Raw genomic sequence first — 24,274 nt, forward strand, 5'->3', positions numbered from 1 at the left:
CTTATAAGAAAGAATAAGTGAGTTAGATGTATCTGACTGCAAAAATATGAAGAACTGAAAAGTTCCATTTTTAAAATGAAACTGTGTTGTATAAATCAGATACATGGACCAAAATAGAAAATACCGAGTTTTTGTATGATAAAAAATGTATTCTTTATTTTATTGTTGAAATAAAATTTGAATTCAAAGAAGCATTTTCCAGAATTATATATCAGCTAGGAGTTTAATTAACTTCACATTGTTTTTAAAGTGTCACAATATCTTACATCTTTAAGAAATTGATTTATTCTTGTCCTGAGAAAACCATTCAATAAAAGCAGTCTCTGGGATCATAGACATTTGTTTATTATTGTATCTGTAGTTCATATTGATTATGTATACCTTGTACTGTTCTGTAGTCTCTGGAGGGAGATTACATGTGTTAGTATGCCTGAATGATTTGCATAATTCAATTTTATATTACCTATTTGTTGATCTATATATTTATCTGTTCTTGCCTTGAAGGAAAATCTAAATATCAGACGGGTGGAAAATCAAAGAGGACAACTCAAGGCACTCATAAAAATTCTAAACAGGTACAGCACATACAATTTTTTATGTATTAACTTTTAATTTCAATTACATATAATTTTTGAATACTATATTTAATTTTTGTATTTGAATATTGTATGTTATATTTATGTAAAACTTCACAATAACATGCTGTATTTAACAAATATGTATATATAGTACTATGTCCCTATCTTGCAGTACTTTACAAATATCAGTTGCTCTTCATAACAACCTTTCAGTATAGGCATTATAATTATCTTTATTTACAAATGAGAAACCTGAGGTAGAGAGAGATTACAAAACTTGCTAGTAAGTGACAGCTAGGATTTGAACCTACGCCATCAATTTCCAAAATTTTTGTTCTTAACTCATCTGCTTCATATTACATATTTGTGAATTCTTTTATGTTTTTCCTTGGTATAATGATGACTTTAGGTTGCAGGATAGTATTGATATATTGAATAAAAAAATTCAAATTGCTGTACTAAAATTTTGGATTACACAGGCTACTTTATTAAAAAAATGTCTTTAGTATATAGGTAGCTTTTTGTTAATTTTGTTAATTTTTAATTTTGGTATCATTAATCTACAATTACATGAACATTATGTTTACTAGGCTCCCCCCTTCACCAAGCCCCCCCCCCACATACCCCTTCACAGTCACTGTCCATCAGCATAGTAAGACGCTGTAAAATCACTACTTGTCTTCTCTGTGTTGTACAGCCTTCCCCGTGCCCCCCACACACACTATACATGCTAATCGTAATGCCCCCTTTCTGCTCCCCCCCTTATCCCTCCCTTCCCACCCATCCTCCCCAGTCCCTTTCTCTTTGGTAACTGCGGTCCATTCTTGGGTTCTGTGAGTCCGCTGCTGTTTTGTTCCTTCAGTTTTTCTTTATTCTTATACTCCACATATGAGTGAAATCATTTGGTACTTGTCTTTCTCCGCCTGGCTTATTTCACTGAGCATAATACCCTCTAGCTCCATCCATGCTGTTGCGAATGGTAGGATCTGTTTTTTTTCTTATGGCTGAGTAATATTCCATTGTGTATATGTACCACATCTTTATTCATTCATCTACTGATGGATATTTAGGTTGCTTCCATATCTTGGCTGTTGTAAATAGTGCTGCAACACCTGCTTTTTTCTCCTTGTTGTATGCATGAAATATGTTTTTCCATCCTTTGACTTTTAGTCTGTGCATGTCTTTGGATTTGAGGTGAGTCTCTTTTAAGCAACATGTAGATGGGTCTTGCTTTTTTATCCATTCTATTACTCTGTGTCTTTTGATTGGTGCATTCAGTCCATTTAGATTAGGGTGATTATTTAAAGATATGTACATTTTGCCATTGCAGGCTTTAGATTCTTGTTTACCGAACATTCAAGTTTAGCTTGGTTAGTATCTTTCTGTCTAACTTAACTCTCTTATTGAGCTATTGTAAGCACTGTGTGATGATTCTTTATTTCTCTCCCTTCTTATTCCTCCTCCTCACTTCTTTATATGTTGGGTGTTTTATCCTGTGGTCTTTTGTGCTTCCTTTGACTGCTTTTGTGGGTAATTGTTTTTATTTTTTGCCTTTAGTTAGTATTTGGTTGGTCTGCTTTCTTTGCTGTGATTTTATTTTCTCTGGTGACATCTGTTAGCCTTAGGAGTGCTCCCATCTAGAGCAGTCTCTCTAAAATACCCTGTAGAGGTGGTTTGTGGGAGGCAATTTCCCTCAACTTGTGCTTGTCTGGGAATTGTTTAATCCCTCCTTCATATTTAAAAGACAATTGTGCTGGATATAGTGTTCTTGGTTCAAGGCCCTTCTGTTTCATTGCATTAAATATATCATGCCATTCTCTTCTGGCCTGTAAGTTTTTCTGTTGAGAAGTCTGATGATAGCCTGATGGGTTTTCCTTTGCAGGTGACCTTTTTCCTCTCTCTAGCTGCCTTTAAAATTCTGTCCTTGTCCTTGATCTTTGCCATTTTAAATATTATTTGTCTTGGTGTTGTCCTCCTTTGGTCCCTTCTGTTGGGAGTTCTGTGTACCTCTGTGGTCTGAGCGACTATTTCCTCCCCCAATTTGGGAAAGTTTTCAGCAATTATTTCTTCAAATACACTTTCTATCCCTTTTTCTCTCTCTTCTTCTGGTACCCCTATTATGTGGATATTGTTCCTTTTGGATTGGTCACACAGTTCTCTTAATATTGTTTCATTCCTGGAGATCCTTTTGTCTCTCTCTGCATCAGCTTCTATGCGTTCCTGTTCTCTGGTTTCTAATCCATCAGTGAGTGACTTCTTGCATCTCATCCATTGTGCTTTTAAATCCTTCCAGAGCTTGTTTTATTTCTGTATTCTCCCTCCTTAGCTCTTGCATATTTCTCTGCAAGTCCATCAGCATGGTTATGACCTTAATTTTAAATTCTTTTTCAGGAAAATTGGTTAGGTCTGTCTCCCCAGGTTCCTTTTCAGGGGAGACAGTCTGGGTTAATGTGGTCTGTATCAAATTCTTCTGCCTTTTCATGGCGATAGAGATAATCGTGGGTAGTTGGCATGTATCAGCTGGGAGAACGTCTCTTCTTCCTAGTTTGTGGCCTTCCTCTCCTGGGAGAATGGCGACCTCTAGCGGCTTGTGGTGGGCAGCTGCGAGCAGATGGGGTTTGTGATTCTTGTCTGGCCAATGTGAAGGATACTCTGCGTGTGGTTGCTGTGGGTGTGGCTGCTCTCAGGCCGCTGCTCTGCTATGGTGGGGCCACACTGGAGTGGGAATGGGTGGGAGGCTGTTTATCCCCGTGAGGGGCCTCGGAGCTGCACTGCCCTGCCGCCCAGGGGGTTAGGGCTCCTGGAGTTACCTGGGATTCCCAGCTGCTGAGCTGAGTGTCCCGGGACGCCTCCGTCCAGCTGTGGGGTCCCTGTCCTTTTAAGACTTTCAAAAAGCACTTGCTTTTCTTTGTCCCAGGGGCGCCGGCTACGGGGACCTGCTCTCAGATTTTACTGTTCCATTTCCCTAGTGTCCAGCCCCCCACACACTGTGTGTCTGTGCTCCGGTGCCGATGGCTGGGGCTGGCTATTTAGAAGTCCTGGGCTCCCTCTCCCTCCCCGCTCTGACTCCTGTCCTCCTGCTGGGAGCTGGGGGGGAGGGGCGCTCGGGTCCCGCCAGGCTGTGGCTTGTATCTTATCCCCTTTGTGAGGCGCTGGGTTCTCGCAGGTGTAGATGTAGCCTGGCTGTTGTCCTGTATCTTCTGGTCTCTCTTTTTGGAATAGTTGTATTTCTTGTATCTTCAAAAATATATGTTTTTGGGAGGAGATTTGCGCTGCTCTACTCACGTCGCCATCTTGGTTCCTCCTCCTTAGTCATCCCTCTTTTACCTGTCACCTCTGTCCAACTTACTTTCTCTGATCTAATAATTCTTCAACCCCATGGAATCAATAATTTACTGATCCTACTACTCTTTCACTATCTGTTATTCTTCATATATTACACTTACTTGGAAATACATCTGAAATTCTACACTTTGTCATAATTACTTCCTTGCATGCTACCTGTACATGATTGACAGTGCTGTCTTGATTCAGTCCACCTTTTGGTCTACTCTGCTTTGCACCCCATGCATTTGAACATGCTAGAGAAAAGTATCAGTTATGTTGACTAGCCCCATTCATGACCACTAACTGTATGTGGGAAGTACTGTCTGAAAGTCCTATTGCATGTCTCTAGTTACTCTCCCGAATTCAGATCCCATGGACCATAAAAACACAATTTAAAAAGTCTATGAACAACTTGATATCACCAGTTTGATAACCTAGATGAAATGGACCAAGCCTTGAAAGACACTGTCAAAACTCACTCAAGAAGAAATAGATAAGCTGAACAGACCTATACTATTAAACAAATTGAGTCAATACTTAATAACCTTCCCAAACAGAACGTACCAGGCCCAAGAAGATGACTCACTATTGAATCTACCAAGCATTTCAGGAAGAAATTACACCAGTTCTCTATACTCTCTTTCAAAGGGTTGATACAGAGGGAATACTTCTTACTTCCTAAATGCATTTTTATAAAAGAGTTCAGTATTACCCTAATACCAAAACCAGACAGACATTACAAGAAAAGAAAACTTCAGACCAATAACTCTTATGAATGTAAATGCAAAAACCCTGAACAAAATACTAGTAAGTCATGTCCCACAATATTTAAAAAGAATGATACACCCAGGACCAAGTGAGATTTATCTGATGTGTGCAAGACTGGTTCAACATTCAAAAGTGAATTAATGCAATCCATTACATCAGCAGGTGAAAAAGGAACTCACATTAGCATATCAATAGATGCAGAAAAGTCATTTGACAAAATCAAAAACTATTCATGGTAAAACTCTCAGGAAACTAGGAATACAGTGGGACTTCCTCAACTTGGTAAAAAAACACCTGCACAAATGCTATAGCTAACATGATTCTTGGCGAATACTAGATGCTTTCCCACTAAGATTAGTAATGAGGCAAGAATATCCTCTTTCATCACTGCTTTTCCACATTATAATGGAAGTTCTAGCTAATGCAGTAAGACAAGAAAAGGAAAAAGAAAGCTTTCCTGTATATCTGTGAAGAACAAGAGGAATTTAAAATTAAAATCAAAAGGAGTTGCTAGTTAGAGATGGCAGAGTAGGAGGGCAAGGCAGAAACCTCCTTCCACATACACATCAAGGAAGCAACTGTGTCAAATGCAACTAACCCTAGAAATGACCTGAAGAGTGTAGAGCAGACTGTGTATACCTGGTGAAGAAAAGAAGACCCCATGGAAAAGGGTAAAGGGCAGAGCTTCGATCAGCACCCAAGCCCTTTGCCACTCCCAGCCGACCAGCAGGAGGAAGAGCTAACAGAGCAGGGAGGGGAGAGGCACGCAGGAATCCTGCTTACGTGGCCGTGGAGATTTCTGGGCTCGCACGTCCACATTGCATTGGGCTTTGGAGATGAACAGGGCTGGACTCCAGGGAGAGTTAGAGCACTCTGGCAGTCTGAAACTCCAGGAGCTTGCGGAGGACAGGCGTCCTGCCTTGGTCCTGCTGAGACCCAGCACTGAGGCAGTAGTTGGAAGGATTTACCAGTGGTGGGACTTGCTCCAGAGGGACAGGAGCTGGAGGGAGCTCTATCTGGAGGAGAAAAGCAGGTGGATAATACTTCCCCGGCCCTCCCTCAACTGAGCTGGTTGGGTGCTTGCTGGAGCCAGCTCCAAATGCTCCATTTCTCTTGCTGGTGGCTCAGCCCCATGACACATTTCTCTGCACACCTGCCCATCCTCCCAGCCCACATGGACTTTGCTGCCTGGCAGGTGGAAGGAGTCCTTCCCAGCTTCCCTGGCCCCCTCTCAGCCTAACTGGTGAGGTGCCTGCAGGTGCCATCTCCAAATGCTCCATCTTCCTCATTTGTGGCTCACCCGACAGTGGTGCTCCCTTCTGAACCACTGCACCCTCCCTGTGGGCTCAGCAGCAGCTGCCATTGCTTCCCCGCAGGCAGGGGTCAACCCCATCCACAATGATCCCAGCAGATGTGCTGCACAGCACACAAAGGGCATGCAGAGGTGAACTGTCAGCCTCTGCTGGCAGAGATCAGTCACTGATGTAGACAGGCAGTCAGGAAGCCCTGCCCACAGTCCACCAACAGCAACTGTGACTCCACCACAGAGGAGAACCAGGCACTGGAGAGTAAAGAGTCTTGAGCTTCTGGCCACCATAGGACACCTTCATCTTAAAGGCTGTACTTTTAGACTAGGAGGCATAGCTGATCTATCTAATATAAAGAAAGGCATACAGAAACCCACACAAAATGAGCGGGTAGAGGAATATGTTCCAAACAAAAGAACAAAATAAGATCCGAAAAAGGGCTAAATGAAACAGAGATTACCAATCTTCTTGATAAAGATTTCAAAGAAGCAGTTGTAAAGATATTCACTGACCTGCTGAAAAGTATTGATGATCTCAGAATGGCAACAAAGAGAAGATTTGAAAAATAGCCACTGAGAACTGAACAATACAAAGCTGAAGTGAAAAATACTATGGAGAGAATGAATAGTAACCTTCTGGAAGTAGAGGAGAGAACCAATGAGATGGATATTACAGAGCAGGAAAACAATCAAGCTCGGGAACAGAGAGGAAAACGAATTTCTAAAGATGAGAGAATGCTAAGAGCTGTGAGACCACTTCAGAAGAAACAATTTGCACAATATGGGTCGCATAAGGTGAAGAGAGAGACAAAAGATTAGGAAGTCTCTTTGATGAAATAATAACTGAAAACTTGCACAATCTTGGGAAGGAAATAGACACCCAGACCATGTAAATTCAGAGAGCCCTTAACAAAAGAAACCCCAGGAAGACAACACAGAGAAATATAGTAATTAAAATGACAAAGATAGAAGATAAAAAGAGAATCTTGGAAGCTGCAAGAGTGAGACAGACAGTTGCCTATAAGGGAAACCTACAGGTAAACCTATAAGACTATCGGCAGATTTCTCAGAAGAAACTACAGGACAGAAGGGAATGTCATGAAATATTTAGTACATCGAAAGAGAAGAACCTGTAAGGAAGAATCCTCTACCTGCAAGCTTATCATGCAGAATTGAAAGAGAGATTTAACATTTCCCAGATAAACAAAAGTTAAGAGAATTCCCCACCCCTAACCCTGACTTACAGTATGTTCTGAGGGGACTTCTAAATATTAGGTTTCCTCAGTGAAAATAAACCTATAGTAGAGGTAGTCGATCAGTTACTTCCTAAGCAAGTATGATGTCAAAAAAACAAAAATAGTAAAATCAGCTATACACAAAATAAGTGAAGGGGTATACAAGCATGTAGATTATAACATGCATGAAGTGTGGAGGAGGAAGAAGAATAAAAAGTAGTGTTTTTAGATTGTGTTCAAAACAGAGTGACCATCAACTTAACATAGACTGTTAATATTTAGGACACTATGAGCCTATGGTAATCACAAACCTAATGCCTGTAATAGATACACAAAAAATTGAAAAAGAAATCCAAATGCAACACTAAGGAAAACAATCAAATAACAGGAGAAGAGTGTAAGAAAGGTTCCAAGAGTAACATAAAAACAACCAGAAAACAATTAATAAAATGGCAATAAGTACATACCTATCAATAATTACCTTAAATATAAATGGGCTGAGTGCACCAATCAAAAGACATGGGGTGGCAGAATGATAAAGAAACAAGACCCATCTATATGCTGCCTACAAGAGACTCATTTCAGACCTCAGACACATATATACTGAAAGTGGAGGGATGGAAAAAGATACTTGATGCAAATGAAGAAGAAAAAAGCAGGAGTAGCAGTGCTTACATCAGACAAAATAGACTTCAAAGCAAAGAAAGTAGTAAGAGGCAAAGAAAGACATTACTTAATGATAAAGGGATCAGTCCAATAAGATGATATAACAGTTTTAAATACCTATGCACCCAATATAGGAGAATCTAAATTTGTAAAACAAATAGTAACAGAACTATAGGGAGAAATACATAGCAACACAATCATATTAAGAGACTATCACCCTACTTACATCATTGGACAGATCATTCAGACAGAAAGTAAATAAGGAAACAGAGGTACTGAATGACACATTAGATGGACTTAATAGGTATCTATGCAACATTCCACCCAAAAGCAGCAGGATACACATTTTTCTCAAGTGCACATGAAACATTCTCTAGAATAGATCACATGTTAGGCCACAAAAAAGAGCCTCAGTCAATTCAAAAAGATTGAAATTGTATCAAGCACTTTTTCAGATCACAATGGTATGAAATTAAAAATCAGTTAAATGAAGAAAAGAACCCCCTCCCCCAACTACTTGTAGGCTAAACAACATGCTTTTAAATGATCAATGGATCAATGAACAAATCAAAGGAGAAACCAAGCAATACAGGGAGACAAATGAAAACGAAAATGCAGTAGTTCAAGTAAATGGGATGCAGCAAAGGTGGTCATAAGAGGGAGATATGTAGCAATACAGGTCTACCTCAGGAAACAAGAACAATCCCAAATAAGCAGGCTAAACTCACAACTAACAGAATTAGAAAAAGAACAGTTGGAACCCAAAGGTAGTAGAAGGAGGAACATATTAAAGATCAGAGCAAAAACAAATAAAATAGAGAAAAATAAAACAATGGAAAAAAATCAATGAAGCCAAGAGCTGGTTGTCTGAGAAGATTAAACAAAACAAAACAAAACGAAACAGACAAACCCCTAGCTAGCCTTATCAAGAGAAAACAGGAGCACAGTATAAAATCAGAAATGAAAAAGTAGTACAACAGATACCACAAAAATACAAAGAATTATAAGGGAATTCTGTGAAAAATTTTATGCCAATAAATTGGACAACCTAGAATGGACAAATTCTTAGAAAACTACAACCTTCCAAGACTGACCCAGGAAGAAACAAAATCTGAACAGACCAATCACCAGTAATGAAATTGAATCGGTAATCAAAAAGCTCCCAACAAAAAAAGTCCATAACCAGATGACTTCACACATGAATTCTACCAAACCTTAAAGAAGAGCGAATACTCATTCTTCTTAAAGTATTCCAGAAAGTAGAGGAGGAGGGAATATTTTCAAACTCATTCTATGAGGCCAGCGTCCCTCTAAAACCAAAAGCAGACAAAGACACTACAAAAAACAAGAGAAATTTAGAGTACTATGCCTGATGAACATAGATGCAAAAATCCTCAACAATATATTAGCAAACCTAATTCAAAAACATCAGAAAGGATCATCTATCATGACCAAGTGGAATTTATTCCAGAGATGCAAGGATGATACAATATATGTAAATCAGTCAACATGATAAACCACATTAATGGTGAGGATAAAAAACCACATGGTCATCTCCATAGATGCTAAAAAAACATTTGACAAAATTCATCATTCATTCATGATAAAAACTGTCAACAAAATGGGTATAAAGGGACCACACCTCAACATAATAAAGGCCATATACAACAAACCCAAAGATGATGTCATACTCACTGGTGAAAAGCTAAAAGCTTTTCCTCTAAAATCAGGAACAAGACAAGGATGCCCGCCCACTCTCATCACTTTTGTTCAACATACTACTGGTAGTCCTAGCCACAGCAATCAGAGAAGATAAAGATATAAAGGCATCCAAAGTGGTAAGGTGAACCTGTCACTATTTGCAGATAACATGATATTATAAATAGAAAGCCCTATTTGAACTAGTAACTGAATTCAGCAAGATTCATGATACAAAATCAATATACAGAAATGTGTTGCATTTCCTATATACTAATCATGAACTAGCAGAAGTAGAAATTAAGAAAACAATCATAAGTTGTTCATGGGGATGGAAGTATAGCATGGAGAATATAGTCAGTGTTTCTGTAACATCTTTCTATGTTGACAGATGGTAACTGCTATTTAGGGTGAGGATTTAGTAATGTGTGTATCTGTTGAATCACTTTAAACCAATATAATAATGTATATCAACTATGCTTCAATAAAAAAATACATTCAAAAAGTACATGTCTATTAGTGCTCCCCAGAATTAAATCTAAGTATAAATCTAACAACTATAAGATTTACATGAGGTGAGCCACAAAACTGATAAATGAACTCAAAGAGCTAAATAAATGGAGAGACATTCTATGTTCATGAATAGAAAAACTCAATATTGTCAAGATGTCATTTCTTTCTAGCTTGATTTATGATTCAATACAATCCCAGCAAGTTATTTTGTAGATATTGACAAACTGATTATAAAGTTTATACAGAGAGGCAAAAGACCCAGAATAGCCAATAAAATAATGTAGGGGAACACAGGTGGAGGACTGACATTATTTGATTTTAAGACTTAATATAATGCGGTGGTCATCAAGGCAGCATGGTATTGACGAAGTGATGGACAAATGAGTGGAAGAGAATAGAGAGCCCAGAAACAGACCCACATAAACAGTCAACTGAAGCTTGACAAAGGAGCAAAGACAGTGCAGCAGAGCAGATAGATTCTTTTCCACAGGTGGCGCCAGAACAACTAGACATCCATATGCAGAAAAATGAATCTAGACACAGACCTTACACCCTTGACAAAAATGAATTCAAAGTGTATCATAGACTTAACTGCAAAACTATAAAACTTCTAGATAATGACAGGAGAAAACCCAGATGACTTTGGGTATAGCTATGACTTTTTAAATATAATAACAAAGGCACAATGCATGAAAGAAATCATTGACAAGTTGGATTTCATTAAATCTGAAAACCTGTTTTGCTAAAATATTGTTAAGAGAATGAAAAGACAAGCGACAGACTTGGAGAAAATATTTGCAAAGATACATCTGATAAAGGACTATTATCTGAAAAATACAAAAGACTCTTAAACTCAACAGTAAAAAACAAACCCAATTAAAAAAAAATAGGCCAAAACCTTAATACACACCTTACTAAAGAGGATATCCAGATTTCAAATAAGCATATGAAAAGATGCTCCACATCATATGTTATCAGGGAAATGCTACTTAAAATAATAATGGAGGACCACTACACAGCTATTATAATGGCCAAAATCTGGAGCACTAACAACACCAAATAGTCATGAGGATGTCAAGCCCCAGAAATTTCACTTATTGCTTGTGGGAATGCAAAATGATATAGCCATTTTGGCAGACAAGTTTGGCAGTTTCTTACAAAACTGAACATGTCTTACCATATGATCCATCAGTCATGTTCCTTGTTATTTATGCAGAGTTAAAATTTCTGTCCACATAAAAACCTAAGCATGGGTGTTTATAGCAGCTTTTTTTTTCATAATTGCCAAAACTTGGATGCAATGAAGATGACCTTCAGAGAGTGAATGGATACAGATACTGTGGTACATTCAGAGAATGGAAAATTATTCAGTGCTGAAAATAAATGAGATGCCAAGCCATGAAAAGACACAGAGGCGCGTTAAATGCATATTTAAAAAAAGAAAAAAGCCAATCTGTAAAGACTCCATACTGTATGATTTCAACCATTTGACATTCTGGAAAAGGCAATGCTGGGGAGGGAAGAATAGAGAGGATTTTTTTTGGCAGTGACAATTCTCTGTATGATACTATAATGATGGGTCCAAATGTCATTATACATTTGTCTGAACCCATAAAATGTACATTACCAAGAGTGAACTATAGGGTCATTTATGGACTTTGGGTGATTATGATGTGTAATAAAAGAAAATAAACACAGCATAAATAAACATAAACATCAAGAAGAAAAATGTTCAATTTTATATTCCTATGCATTTTTCTGGGAATAGGTCCATAAGTGTCAGCAGATTCTCAGGGGAGTCGATGATCCCTTCTGAGAGTTGAGTCAGAAATCAGAGTTTCTTCCTTTGTCTTTTCTTCTCCTTTCCTTTCTTTTTCCTCTCAAAAGTCATTGATTGAACTAATATGATGTCATGGAATTCAGTTGTGTGTAACTTTTCTCAAAAGTTTAGATTTCTTTTTTTTTTCTTGAGTGTCTTGGAAGCAGTTAGGCACAGTAATCCATAACAGTGGGATAGTTACTTGATTTCGAATCCTGACTTTGTCACTTTGTGTTAGACTTTGGGTTTACCATTTAAATTAGCTAAACCCTAGTTTCCTCCTTCGTGAAATGGAGATAATAATAGTACCTATTATATAAAATTACTCTAAGATTGAAGTATGAGTATATGGAAAGTCCTTAGCGCAGTGCCTGGCACATAGCAAGTATGCCATTAAGTGTTAGATGCTGCTGCGATTATAATCTCAGCTGTTACTTTTCTCAGTGGTAGGTAAGAGCTCTGAACTTTGAAACTCTGTACTGACTTTTCAGCCTCTACAATTTGATGTACCTTTTCTACTTTTCTTCACAAATTTGGCAATTTTGCCATTAGTTTGTTTATATTTTTCTGTGAGCATATTTCTTCTCCCCTTTATCTTTCTCAATAATCATACCTAACATTATTTGGGTACTTACTGTGTACTGTTTGCTAGATGCTATGCAAAATGCATTGTGAATGATTGGAGTAGAAGTTGGAAGACTGGGTTCTGGTCCTAGTTCTGTCACTTCAGCCTTTTGACTTGGTCAAGAAATTCAGTCTTTCTGAGCCTCAGTGTTGTCACGTATAAAATAGGAATGACAGTTTGTTCTGTCTTTATAGCTTGGTGTGATGATTAAATGACATGTTTCAAAAGTCCTTCATAAATACAAATAAGTATGCAAATGTAAGTTATTACTACTTTTTCCAATGCTAAATGTCAAATTTGCATAGCATTTTGCCTTTCATATGAAATTACCTAACTAGTTTGCGTCTTTCTGGACTCCTTCTTAGTAAAAGCCTCACATAGAGCAGTCACAAAGAAAAGAAACAGTTCCACCTGAAAGCAGTAGTGCCTATTATGCAATGTAAGAAAGGATGGTAAAGTATGTGAATCATATACACATGGATGCAGAACAGGGTGAAAACATAAGTGAGTGAATTTGAGTGAAAATATTTTTGAGAATTCTCTAAAATTTAGAGTCTGAATCCCAGGAACCTACTAGCCCTTTGCTGATAAATGTAGAAAAACTTTGTGAAGGAGGTATAATTTGGGAAACTTACCAACTTTATTTTAACTTGGGGTGGTGTATAGTAAGAGAACTGAGGTAGTCTGGAATATCTGGTAAAGAGCTGTCAGCAGGAGTGTTGGTCATCAATGTAATGGGAAGCCAGCAGTGTAATTGTAGAGCTCTAATTGGAAGATGCTCTCCTGTGGTTGTATGATCTCAGATAAATCAGTTAGCTCCTGAACCTTAATTTTCTATGCTCTAAAGTGTGGAGTTAATATATACACTTTATTTTTTTGTTGATTTTTTAAATTGAAGTATATTTGATATACAATATTTGTTTCAAGTATACATCATAGTGATTCAATAGTTATATACATTATTAAATCCTCACCCAAACTAGTGTAGTACTGTCAACTTAGAAATCATTGACAGTATTCTCCATGCTGCACTTCCATCCTCATGACTAATTTATATTATGGTTGAAGTTTTGTGCCTCTTTATCCCCTTCACCTATTTCACCTATCCACTCTGACCCCTTTCCTATCGTAACCATCAGTCACTTCTCAGTGTCTACCAGTCTACTGCTGTTTTGTTCATTTGTTTTGTTTTGTTTTCAGATTCCACATATAAGTGAAATCATTGTATTTGTCTTTCTCTGCCTAGCTTGTTTCATTTAGTAGAATAACCCCTAGGTCCATCTATTTTGTTGTAAATACCAAGATTTCTCAGTTTTCTGTGGCTGAATGAAATTCCATTGTATGTATGTACCATGTCTTCTTTATCCATTCATGTATTGATGACACCTTGGGTGCTTCTGTATCTTGGCTGTTGTAAATAATGTGGCAGTAAATACAGGGATGCATATACCTTTTTGAATCAGAAATTTTGCTTTCTTGGGTAAATTCCTAGAAATAGAATTACTGGGTTGTATGGTATTTCTATTTTTAGTTTTTAAGGAACCTCCATACTGCTTTCCGTAGTGGCTGTACCAATTTACCTTCCCACCAACAGTGTAGGAGGGTTTCCTTTTCTCCACATCCTCGTCAACACTTGTTATTTCTTATCTTTTGGGTAGTGGCCATTCTGACTGGTGTGAGGTGGCAACTCATTGTGGTTTTGATTTGCATTTCCCTGGTGATTAGCAAGTGAAGCATCTTTTCATGTGCCAGTTGGCCATCTGTATGTCTTCTTTGGAAAAATGTCTATTCAAGCCCTCTCCCCATGTTTTAATTGGATTTTTTTTTTTTTTTTAGTATTGAGACATATGGGTTCTTTATATAATATAAACTTTAAAAATTGTGTGAAGGAGGTTAGAAGATTATGTGATTTATTATTTGTAATCTTGTAAAAGTTGTTAAGTAACTTTCCTGATAACTATGACAAAAATAATTATCAGGACAGTATAAACCTTTTCTTTGCCATAGATGCTAGTTGAATGGGATTTTGAGTTTGGTTTAATCCAAAGAGGGAGTGTTTGCCATAAAAATTAAATCATTAAGTGTGGCTGGAAAGAACTTGGAGAGCAATGGAGGCAAAGGTTTTGTGGGTTATTGATTATTTTAAATTTTGTTGCTTAAATGTTGAAAATTTGGGCCTGGACTAGGGCTGTTAGATAAAATATTTGCTGATTGTTACTTGTGAGATCTGGCAACCCTAGTCTGAATGGGGGAGACTGTGGAAGGGAGGACAAGCAGTTCCATCTCAACCTTATAAGCATGTGTGTGTGTTCCCTTTTTTTTTTTTTTTTTGGTGGTAAAGATTATATAAACTAAAGATTGGCTATAAAAGATTTATGAAGTATAGGAATCACTGTTATATTGAAGGCCAAAACTGTTATATGGAAGGCTAAAACAAAACAGGAGGGTATATCCTGTATTTTGGATATTCCCTACTCTGGGGCTTTTCTTTGAAAAAGAAAAGACAAACAGGCCAACAGGCATGACACACATACAAAACAACACAAAGAAACCTGAGATAGTTTGTTGCTCCAACTATAGGAGAAGGTTAGTATTTATTTATCAGGTTAAGTAGCCACAGAGAGATAAGAAACTTCTTTATACTTATAGTGGGAAGTTTCAGGTTTGCAATTTGAATTTAGGTCTTTATGTAAATTGCATGCTTTTTGGTGGAATGGTTCTGTGATGTAGTCTGTAGAATATCATCTTGTTATTTTCAAAGTCTGTCTGGGCAACTGAGGGAAGAATGGGTAAGAAAACTAATGTAACTTTATTTGGTGAGTTCGCTCTGTAGCTAGCATTCGGTTTTATTTGTCAATTGTCCTTTTAAATTGTTTCATATTTATATATTAATTTTTACTTTCAGTGGAAAAATGACCTAAGATTAACTGAATATAACAATAGTACATATCATTTCTACATTTTTAAATGAGAAAAATATATGCGAGCTATTTGAAATGCTGAAATTGCTGTTTATTATTATTAATGTATATCAATTTGCCATACATGTAAACCACTTCAGTGTTCCTTTTTGACTAAGGGTCTATTTATCATTGAAGTCATCCTAATCTTCAGTAAGACATGTCTGAATTAAAAATTGACCTTATGAACCTACTGCTTGTGTTTAAGATAGTTTTGTTTGTTGAATTCAGTATGATACATAAGCTGAAAAGAAGAATGTCATATTTTTAAGTACTTATTTTGAAAAATGTGCTTTATGAAAAAAATGAATCCCTGGGAACTTTAAAAAATGTTTTTATTTTATTTCATTTACATTGTTATGGTTTGTTTTATTTCACCAGAACACTGCACTAGACTGTAAAATAACATCATCTACACCTGGAGATAAACACTTTGATAAAAGTCCCACTAAAACAAGACAGCCTCGGAAAATTGATCTAAGAGCTCGATACTGGGCATTTCTTTTTGACAATCTTCGCCGGGCAGTAGACGAAATCTATGTAACTTGTGAATCAGATCAGAGTGTGGTGGAATGTAAGGTAAGGTTTGCTTTGAGGATTTGTAATCCATTTGAAGTCAGATTCTCTAATTTTTGCTACACCTGACTTGGTCATTTACCTTATACAATACTGTAGTCACCATGCTGTGAATTAGATCCCAGAACTTATTCATCTTAAAACTGAAAGTTCATATGTAAGAATTCGTTCACCATTGTAAGAACTTGTTTGTTATGCTTCAGAAGATTGGAGACTGATGAGAATTAGGCTTGAGATGGATTAATGATTGTGCATTGAGCATTGACCCCCCTATACAGAATTTTATTGTTGTTAATAACCATTTGATCAATAAATATGAGCGATGCCCTCTCAAAAAAAAAAAAAAAAAAAAGTGAAAGTTCATACCTTTTGATCAACATCTCCCTATTTTTCCCCACCCTTTGCAGTCACTGCTACTCTGAGTGCTTCAGGTTTTTATTGGTTTTGATTTTTTGAGTACTCTTGTTGTTTTTGCTTTGCCTAATTATGTACTTTTATAATCTGTGCAAGATGTGGTAGAAAGCTGTCTTGATATGTAGTTCTAGGCAAGAAATCAAAGAGATGGATACACATACTTATTTTTGAAAAATCTCTCATATATGCATTCTCCATTGGTATTGTAGGTGGCACTAGTGTGAGATTTTCAATTCTTTGGTTTCACATTTAATGTCTTTAATTGGATGTCGCTCCCTTTCCGTTGAGATACTTATCACTGTCCTAAATCACTCTGGTCAGGAAAAGTGAGATTGATAACTAATCATAAACGATCCTTGGGATGTCATTGTAGGGTATGTTTTCTAATTTTAAAAAACCTTGTGTTTGTAATAGGATAGTAGACACATAGCATAATCTGTCTCTAAAAGTTCATTACAAAGCCTGGCCTTTTAATAAATAGTAACTCTATACTATATTACTTTGTACTGATTGAAATTATTTTGAGAAAACTAGTGCTACATCTTCATAGAAAATTACTTCTGTTTCTACAGTGAACAGGGTTGAAAACCCTGGAATTCATTATTTAGCCTTTGAAATATATGAAGAGTCAAAGAAAAGTTACATGTCGAGACAGCAGCTGTATTTCCTCTAAAATTGTAAATAGCCAGAATAGGTTGTAGACCAGTGAAATGGGATTTGATTCATCAGCAGCAGGTTTCAGAATGAACAGTAATTGAAATCCAAATTTATGGTTTTATTGTCACAATATTGTTACTATCAGCATGTAAAACAATATTTCAAGAAAAAAAATCTTTCAGCAAACTCATATATCCTTGGAGCTTAATGAATCAACATGTTGTACTAGAAAACACTGGGCTAGCGGCGGGGCAGGGGGAGTTTGCCTTCGGGAGAGTGCCCAGTTAGCAAAGTGGTAGCCATTCTCTCAATTTGTTCTCACAAAAGTTTGAGGTGGGGCTAAAAAGTTTTCGTGTGTGGCTACGGGAAAGGGAGACTGGGAGATGGCTCTCTGGACGGATCTCTGCTGTGCTGCCTCTTTTCCCATTCGACTTGGGAGGAACTAGATATGTGGCTCTGAAATATTGGGGATACCCTTGGATCTAGAGACTGGTACCTAAATCTGCCTTAGAGATTTCATGGTACAGTATACTTTTGGGAGCAGCCCCTGCCAGCTGGGCCGAAGGGACTATAGTGTAAGTCTGGGAGGGGATAAATTGGGAGTTCTCAGGGATAAAGAGGTCCCCCAGTAAGTCTCATGACTATGTGAGGGGAGGAGTGTGGACCTTACGTAAGATGTTGAAGTCATAGGGGCTTCCTTTTGGGGACACTTGGTTAGGTGAGAATATGCAAAACTCTGATGGAGTTGGGGCAGAGAGTGCTTGGGCAGAGGGAGTCAGGGCAAACCTGAACACTCCCTAGAGAACCGCATATGCCACTGGCGCAGAAGTCACCATCTATTACAGAGATCACTAGAGATCTCAGAATGTGTCAGAGTGTGGGTAGATTGCAGTATTTCCAGAAGCTCTTGCCTGGCCTTAGTACATCTTTATATCAATAGGTGTTTCCAAGGGGTGGAGAGAAGTAGTCCATCTCCGTATCAATAGGCAATTACAAGAGCGAGTGAGGGCTTATTTGGGCCAGAGAGGTTGGGTGGGGTCTCTTCTGCAGCCCAGTTGTGAGAGACATGGGGAGCAGAAGTGGACTGCTTGTAAGAAATAAATGGGTTTCTCCCACTGTATTTCCCCCTTTGAACTGATTTTGATTTCAAAGGTACTTTGCCCTGATATTTCCCCCCTAGAGTTACACAGAGAGATTTGGGATGCGTTTTTGCCTGGTAGCACTTGACTCTTGCCAGTCGTCATTACCTTAGTCCCTGGAGAAGAGCTGGCAAAAGACATATGTTTGTGATATGTTGGAGAGTAGAAGGGGGGTGTAGAGGAGGAGGGGACGAGAGACCCAGTAGAACAAGCCGTGCCTTTCCCTGCCACAGGCATCAGTTGAAGGCCATGTGCTTCTTACTTGTGCTAATAGGTAGGTTGTGTCAGAACTATGCTTCGATAATGGAGTGTGACAGAAGAATTGTGGAATTTCACTGAGCATATTTGGCAGGTTTATAGGATTCAACTGAGTGGTTATGGGGAAAAATATAAAAGAATTCTATGTTTTCATCTCATTGGGTTGAGACTTCTCAGTTTATCAAGTAAGGATCAAAATGAAATGTCTGAAATGCTTTGAAAGGTGTGTGACATGTAATAAAAAGAAAATAAGCTTTGTAATTACATAAAAGGAGAGTCACAGATGGAGAAAGAGGAATATGGGTCCAGGGACAGAGAAAGAATAATCATAGAAGTAGGAAGAGGTCTAGGAGAACAGTAATGTTCCCAAAGCCATGGAAGAAGTGAAGTATTGCAGAGGGCAGGAGCAACTGGTGTTGCGAGAAAGCTTTTTCCATGTGGCATTCAAAAGGAACAAGAACAGATGGGATCAAGGTGGAAGTTAAGGTAAGAATTTGAAATAATGTCTGATGGCTTCTTTACCCTTTTAATTTCTTAGAAGTAGGAGGTGTGGGGTTGGAGGTATATAGAGAAAGGGGAGAAGGTATGGAATAGCTGATGGAGAATGGAAGGGCTGACTTAGAGATACCACAGGACTGCCCAACAGCCTTGAAGGTCACAGGAGAGATTGGAAGTTCTTTTCTTTCCTGTATCTTCAGTTTTCTTTATTCGTTCCTCTCCCATCAGCATTGAACATGCTTGTTTCTCTTTGATCCTTAACAAGAAACCCTTAAATCCTTTTTTTCCTTATCCTTCATCTACTCTCCCATCCCCTGTTTTTCTCCTCCCCTGCATAGCCAAGTTTCTTGGAAGAACTTTCTACATTCGTTGCTTCTCTTTCAGGTACTCGGGTACTTTCAGGTACTCATCAGTCTGTCGCAGCCTATCACCTCCTATCAGAGCTCCTATTAAGCTCTTATCAAAGTCGTTGCTCCCTCCTCTATTGCCAAGTGGATCTTTTTCAGTCCCTTCTGTGATCGCCGAGCAGAATGTCGCACTGTTGGCGGCTCCGCTCTTGCGGTGCTCTCTCCTTGACTCTCATGAAGCGGATCTCCACTGGGTTCCCTCTGTGGGCGCTACTTCTGCCTTCGCTTTAGCGGCTTCTTCTTTTTCACCTGACCTTTAACTGTTGAGAGATCGTCAAGGCTCCTTTTAGACCATCTCCTTTTCTCACTGTTACATACTTTTTGGCAGTTTTCTCCAGGTCATGGCTTAATTTACCATTCATTTGCTGATGATTCTTAAATTTATATCTCTAGTCTATACTTTTTTCCTGATTTTCAGACTTTAATATCCAGCTTACTTAGTTGGTATCTCCATTTGGATATCTCACAAGCATATAAAAACTGACATATATAAAACTAAGTTCATGTTCTCGACCCCTAACTTGGACATGTATTTCTCTTTCCTGAGTGGGCAGATACTCCTTTCACCCCCCCACTCCCTTCATCTCATGCCAGCCACTGCCCAGTGAATTGGCCCTTTTCAGAATTACCTCCTTAATCTTTCCAGTCTGTCTGCTTCTCATTGGCCAGTGCAACATTCTAGTCTAGGCCACCAGTATAAAATGCCTGGATCACACCTGAAACCTTTACACAGGACTTCCTACCTCCTGCTACTCCATTCCCCTCTTGACTGGCAGAATGATAATTAAAAACCACAAATACGATCTCTCATTTATTTGATTATAGCTCCTCAAAAGTTTCTCTTTGCTTTTCAGCATGGCCTTCAAATCTTGACTGACTTATCCATGCATACCTCATTTCATACCACTTTTCTCTCTTCTTTTCTACCTCATTTAAACCAGTCTTTCAGTTACTCAAACATACCATGTGCTTGTATGTCTCCAGATCTTTCCATGTTTTGATTTGTCTGCCCAGAACATTCATCTCTCCTTGTTGCTTTGTACTTCCTCATCTTCCCAACGCCTTTTACCTAAACTCTTATTCATGATTTAGGTTTCAGCTTAAGTGTCACTTCCTCAGGGGAACCTATCGTGATATTTCAGACTAGGTAAGTTTCCTTATAATATACTCTCATAGAATGTACTTAGCCTTAGAAACACTTACCACAAATGAAATTAAGTGATTGTATATTTACTTGTTTTATATCTGTCTCCCTTACTAAGCACCAAGTGCCATGAGGACAGAAACCACATTGTCTTGTTTACCATTCCATCATTAGTTCTTGGTAGTGGCACTGCAACAAATTTACTGATGAAATGCTCAGTAGACAGATGTTAAATGGCTGTGTGGAGCAATGAGACACACACCTTTGTGGTGACACCAGTCTTTACAGTTATTTGATCCCCTCTACCCCCAGTGATACATAGCAGCCAGTCACATGCTAAAAGTGCACAAGGTGTTGGGTTGATGGATCAGTCATGGGTTGATGAAGGGGGTATAAATTTATTAAAAATTTTAAAAATGCACAAAAATGGTGGGTAGATGGATTAATTGTGTGTATTATTTAGGTAGGTGCAGTGGAATTTCACTGGAGTAATGGAGTTAACGAGAGTAAGAGAGTAGTTGAAACAGTGGACCATGGAACTTAAGCTAGATGGGGAAGGAAAGGATTATTGGAGAAGCCTAATAGATATGAAGAAAGAGAAACTAACTGCATGTACTCCTTATACCTGGTAGGAGTAGGTAAGGTGGATTGTCTGTAGATGGAAGTGATAGGTTCATGTTTATGTTTTAAAGTTATTATTTAGATACTCTAAGTATTACTTGTCTTTTATCTCCCTGATCTGTCAGATATTGAGATATTTTAAAGTTTCCCACTACTGTTGCACTTTCTTTAATATCTCTTTGAATTTCTAAGATTTTTTGCCATATACATTTTGCTCTCTTATTATCAGTTGTATAAAGGATCATATGAGTTATTTTTTCACTGTGAGTTCAACACTTTTTCAGTATAAAAAAAACCCTTATGTCCATAATGTTTTTCTTTGTGAGCTCTAATTTGTGTGATATTAATATTATAATCTCTTTTCTTCCACAGTTTGTTTGATTATTTTTCTTTTGGGCCTTTGAAATAACTTAATAACTTTTGCCCACAATTACCATGTTGTAACTATTTCTGGGGTTAGTCAAGCCTGACTTATCTGGGCTAAGTTCCTAGTTATGGTAGCCTAGTTTTTAGGAGTAGGCATCATAGCCATTTTATACCAGACCTTCACTTATAAACTATTTCTTCCAGAGTTCATTTCTGTTAATGAAACCACCATTTTCCCCAGTCACTCATACTCTCGTCTTTGTCAACTGCAAAGTTCCTATCTGCTCATCTTCAGCATTTTTTTCCATTCACAAATCCCCCTGCTCTTTCCTAGAGTCAGTACATGCCTTTAAGATCCTTCATTCTCTGGTGAACTGTTTCCTTGTCCTTCAGGTATGTCCTCCTCTAGTTTTGTTTTCCCTTTACAGTCCTTATATTTTATTGACATTAATCTTTCTAAAGTGCAGTTCTGATCATATTACTCTCCTGCTGTATATTTTTATTGCTTCTATCTCCATAGCCTTCTGAAACTAGAATAGACTTGTCGTTTTGGCTTTTAAAACCTCCTATTAATAATGGTCTTAGTTGACTTTTCCAAGTTTGTTACAGTCAGTACTAAGCTACCTGTATACTCTAAGGATTCAGAATTACAGTGGTGTTTAGGAAAGTTGAATCCTCAGGATTCAAACCCAAATTCTAGCATTGCCTTAGAATTTGAGAGGTCTTGGGATTCCAACTGGGGACTGTTTATTAAAGAAGGATTTAGTGTCTTTTACTTAGGAACTGAGATAATGCAATAGGATGAAATAATCTCTTCCTGACACTTCATTGTCCTTAATCTCACTAGCAGCCATCTGTAGCTTTTCTATAAAGAGAGGAGGGACTCATCCCAAAAGGCAGGAGCAGGAAGGGAACCCTCCTCCCCCACCTCTCCCCTCCCCACACCAAGGAAGCAAGTACAGCAAATACAACTAACCCTGAAAACGAGAAAACTGTAAAACAGACCACCTACACCTGGTGAAGAGGAGAAGACAATGCAGAGAAGGTGAAGTGGCAGAACCATGATTGTTCAGGACCCCAGCCCTGCCCCATCCCAGCCCACAGGCAGAAGGAAGAGGAATGGGCTCGGGAGGGGATAAGTGCTCAGAAACTCAGCACAACTGGCCCTGAAGATCTGCTCTGGGAACACCAGTCCACAATGCTTTGGTGATTAACAGGGAGGGACACCTGGGAGAGTTGGAGCCGTCCGGCAGGCTGAGACTCCTGCTGCCTATAGAGGACAGGCACGCTTTGCTGGTCCTGCTGAGACCAAAACAGAGGCAGTTTGACAGACTTACCAGCAGTGGGAAGGGTGCCAGAGAGGTGAGGGTTAGATGGAGCTTTCTCCACAGGAGAAAGGCAAGTGGACAACACTTCCCCAGCCCTCCCTCAGCCCATCTGTTCGGGTGCTCTTAGGAGCCCCACATGCTCCATTCCCCTTGCTGTTGGCTTGGCCCTGAGGTGTGAGGTGCTTCCCTGTGCACCCACCTGCCTGCCTGCCCTGCCGAGCCCAGCAGCATCAGACTTTGCTACCTGGCAGGCAGAGGGAGGCTTTCACAGCCTTTTCATCCCTATCTCAGCCCAACGTGGAGAGGCGCCTGCGGGAGCTGGCTCCAAGCACTCCTTCCTCCTTGCCCGCACACCCCATAGCTGTGCACCCACCGTGTTAGCCCAGCAGCACCAATATCACTCAGGCCAAGCAGAGGGTGGCCTCACCCACAATGATCCCAGCAGAAGCACCACTGCTCTGCTCACAAAGGGTTGGCTGAGGTAAGCTGCCACCTGCAGCAGACAGACAGAAAGAAAGGTGGCCCTGCCCGTAGCCCACGAGGAGCAACTGGGGCTTCACTGCAAAGGAGAACCAGTGCTGGAGAGAAAAGAGTCTTGAGCTTCAGGACACCACGGGACACGTTCTTCATAAAGCCATTACTCTCTAGAACAGGAAAGATAGCTGATCTATCTCATACAAAGGAAGAAACACAAAAACTCTGACAAATTGAGGAGGCAGAGAAATATATTCCAATGAAAGTATAGGATAAGACACGAGAAAGAGGGCTAAATGAAACAGAGAGCAATGTTCTTGATAAAGATTTCAAAGTAATGGTCATAAATATGCTCACTGATCTGTGGAAAATTATTGACGATCTCAGGGAGGGCTTCAGCAAAGAGACAGAAGAGCTGAAAAAGAGCCACTCAGCTGAATAGACAGTAACTGAAATTAAATACACAATGGAGGGAATGAATGATAGACTGCCGCAAGTAGAGGAGAAAATGAGATGAAAAACAAGAGATCTCTAGATAAAGAGAGGAAAGTGGGTAGACTGTTGGAAAAGGGGATGTTCACTGAAGTGTGCTGCAAAAATACTATCTCACATCTTTTGTTGAATTCATTTGCTGCATAATTTTATTCTCGGGCTTCTCTGGATATGCCTTTCTACCTGTTTGATTTTTAGACATTAGTTTTTGATGGAGTCCAGAGAGCTATAAATAATTTGGATTTCATTGTTTTGAACATTGGGATATCTTAATATTGGGATAAAATAACTGGATCTGTCATTTTCAGTTTCTGGGAAACTTGATTTGAATTTATGATATTATGGAAACAACTATTGTCTGGGGTTTGTTTCTAAGAAGGATGATGGTACAGCCTTGGAAATTTA

At 38.8% G+C, this 24,274-nt stretch overlaps 1 protein-coding gene across 6 annotated transcripts in view; it reads left to right on the forward strand.

Moving 5' to 3' along the window:
• The window catches only part of SCAPER (S-phase cyclin A associated protein in the ER), a 539,256-nt gene that overhangs the window by 24,036 nt on the left and 490,946 nt on the right, over positions 1-24,274 (forward strand). For all 6 annotated transcript variants that reach the window (XM_073212228.1, XM_073212229.1, XM_073212230.1 and 3 more), the window contains exons 4-5: positions 505-575; positions 15,877-16,074. In XM_073212228.1, the coding sequence (XP_073068329.1) occupies positions 505-575; positions 15,877-16,074 (269 nt within the window). The remainder of the gene's footprint in view (positions 1-504; positions 576-15,876; positions 16,075-24,274) is intronic.

The sequence above is a fragment of the Manis javanica genome, chromosome 8 (genome assembly GCF_040802235.1).
Source record: "Manis javanica isolate MJ-LG chromosome 8, MJ_LKY, whole genome shotgun sequence".
Taxonomy (NCBI): domain Eukaryota; kingdom Metazoa; phylum Chordata; class Mammalia; order Pholidota; family Manidae; genus Manis; species Manis javanica.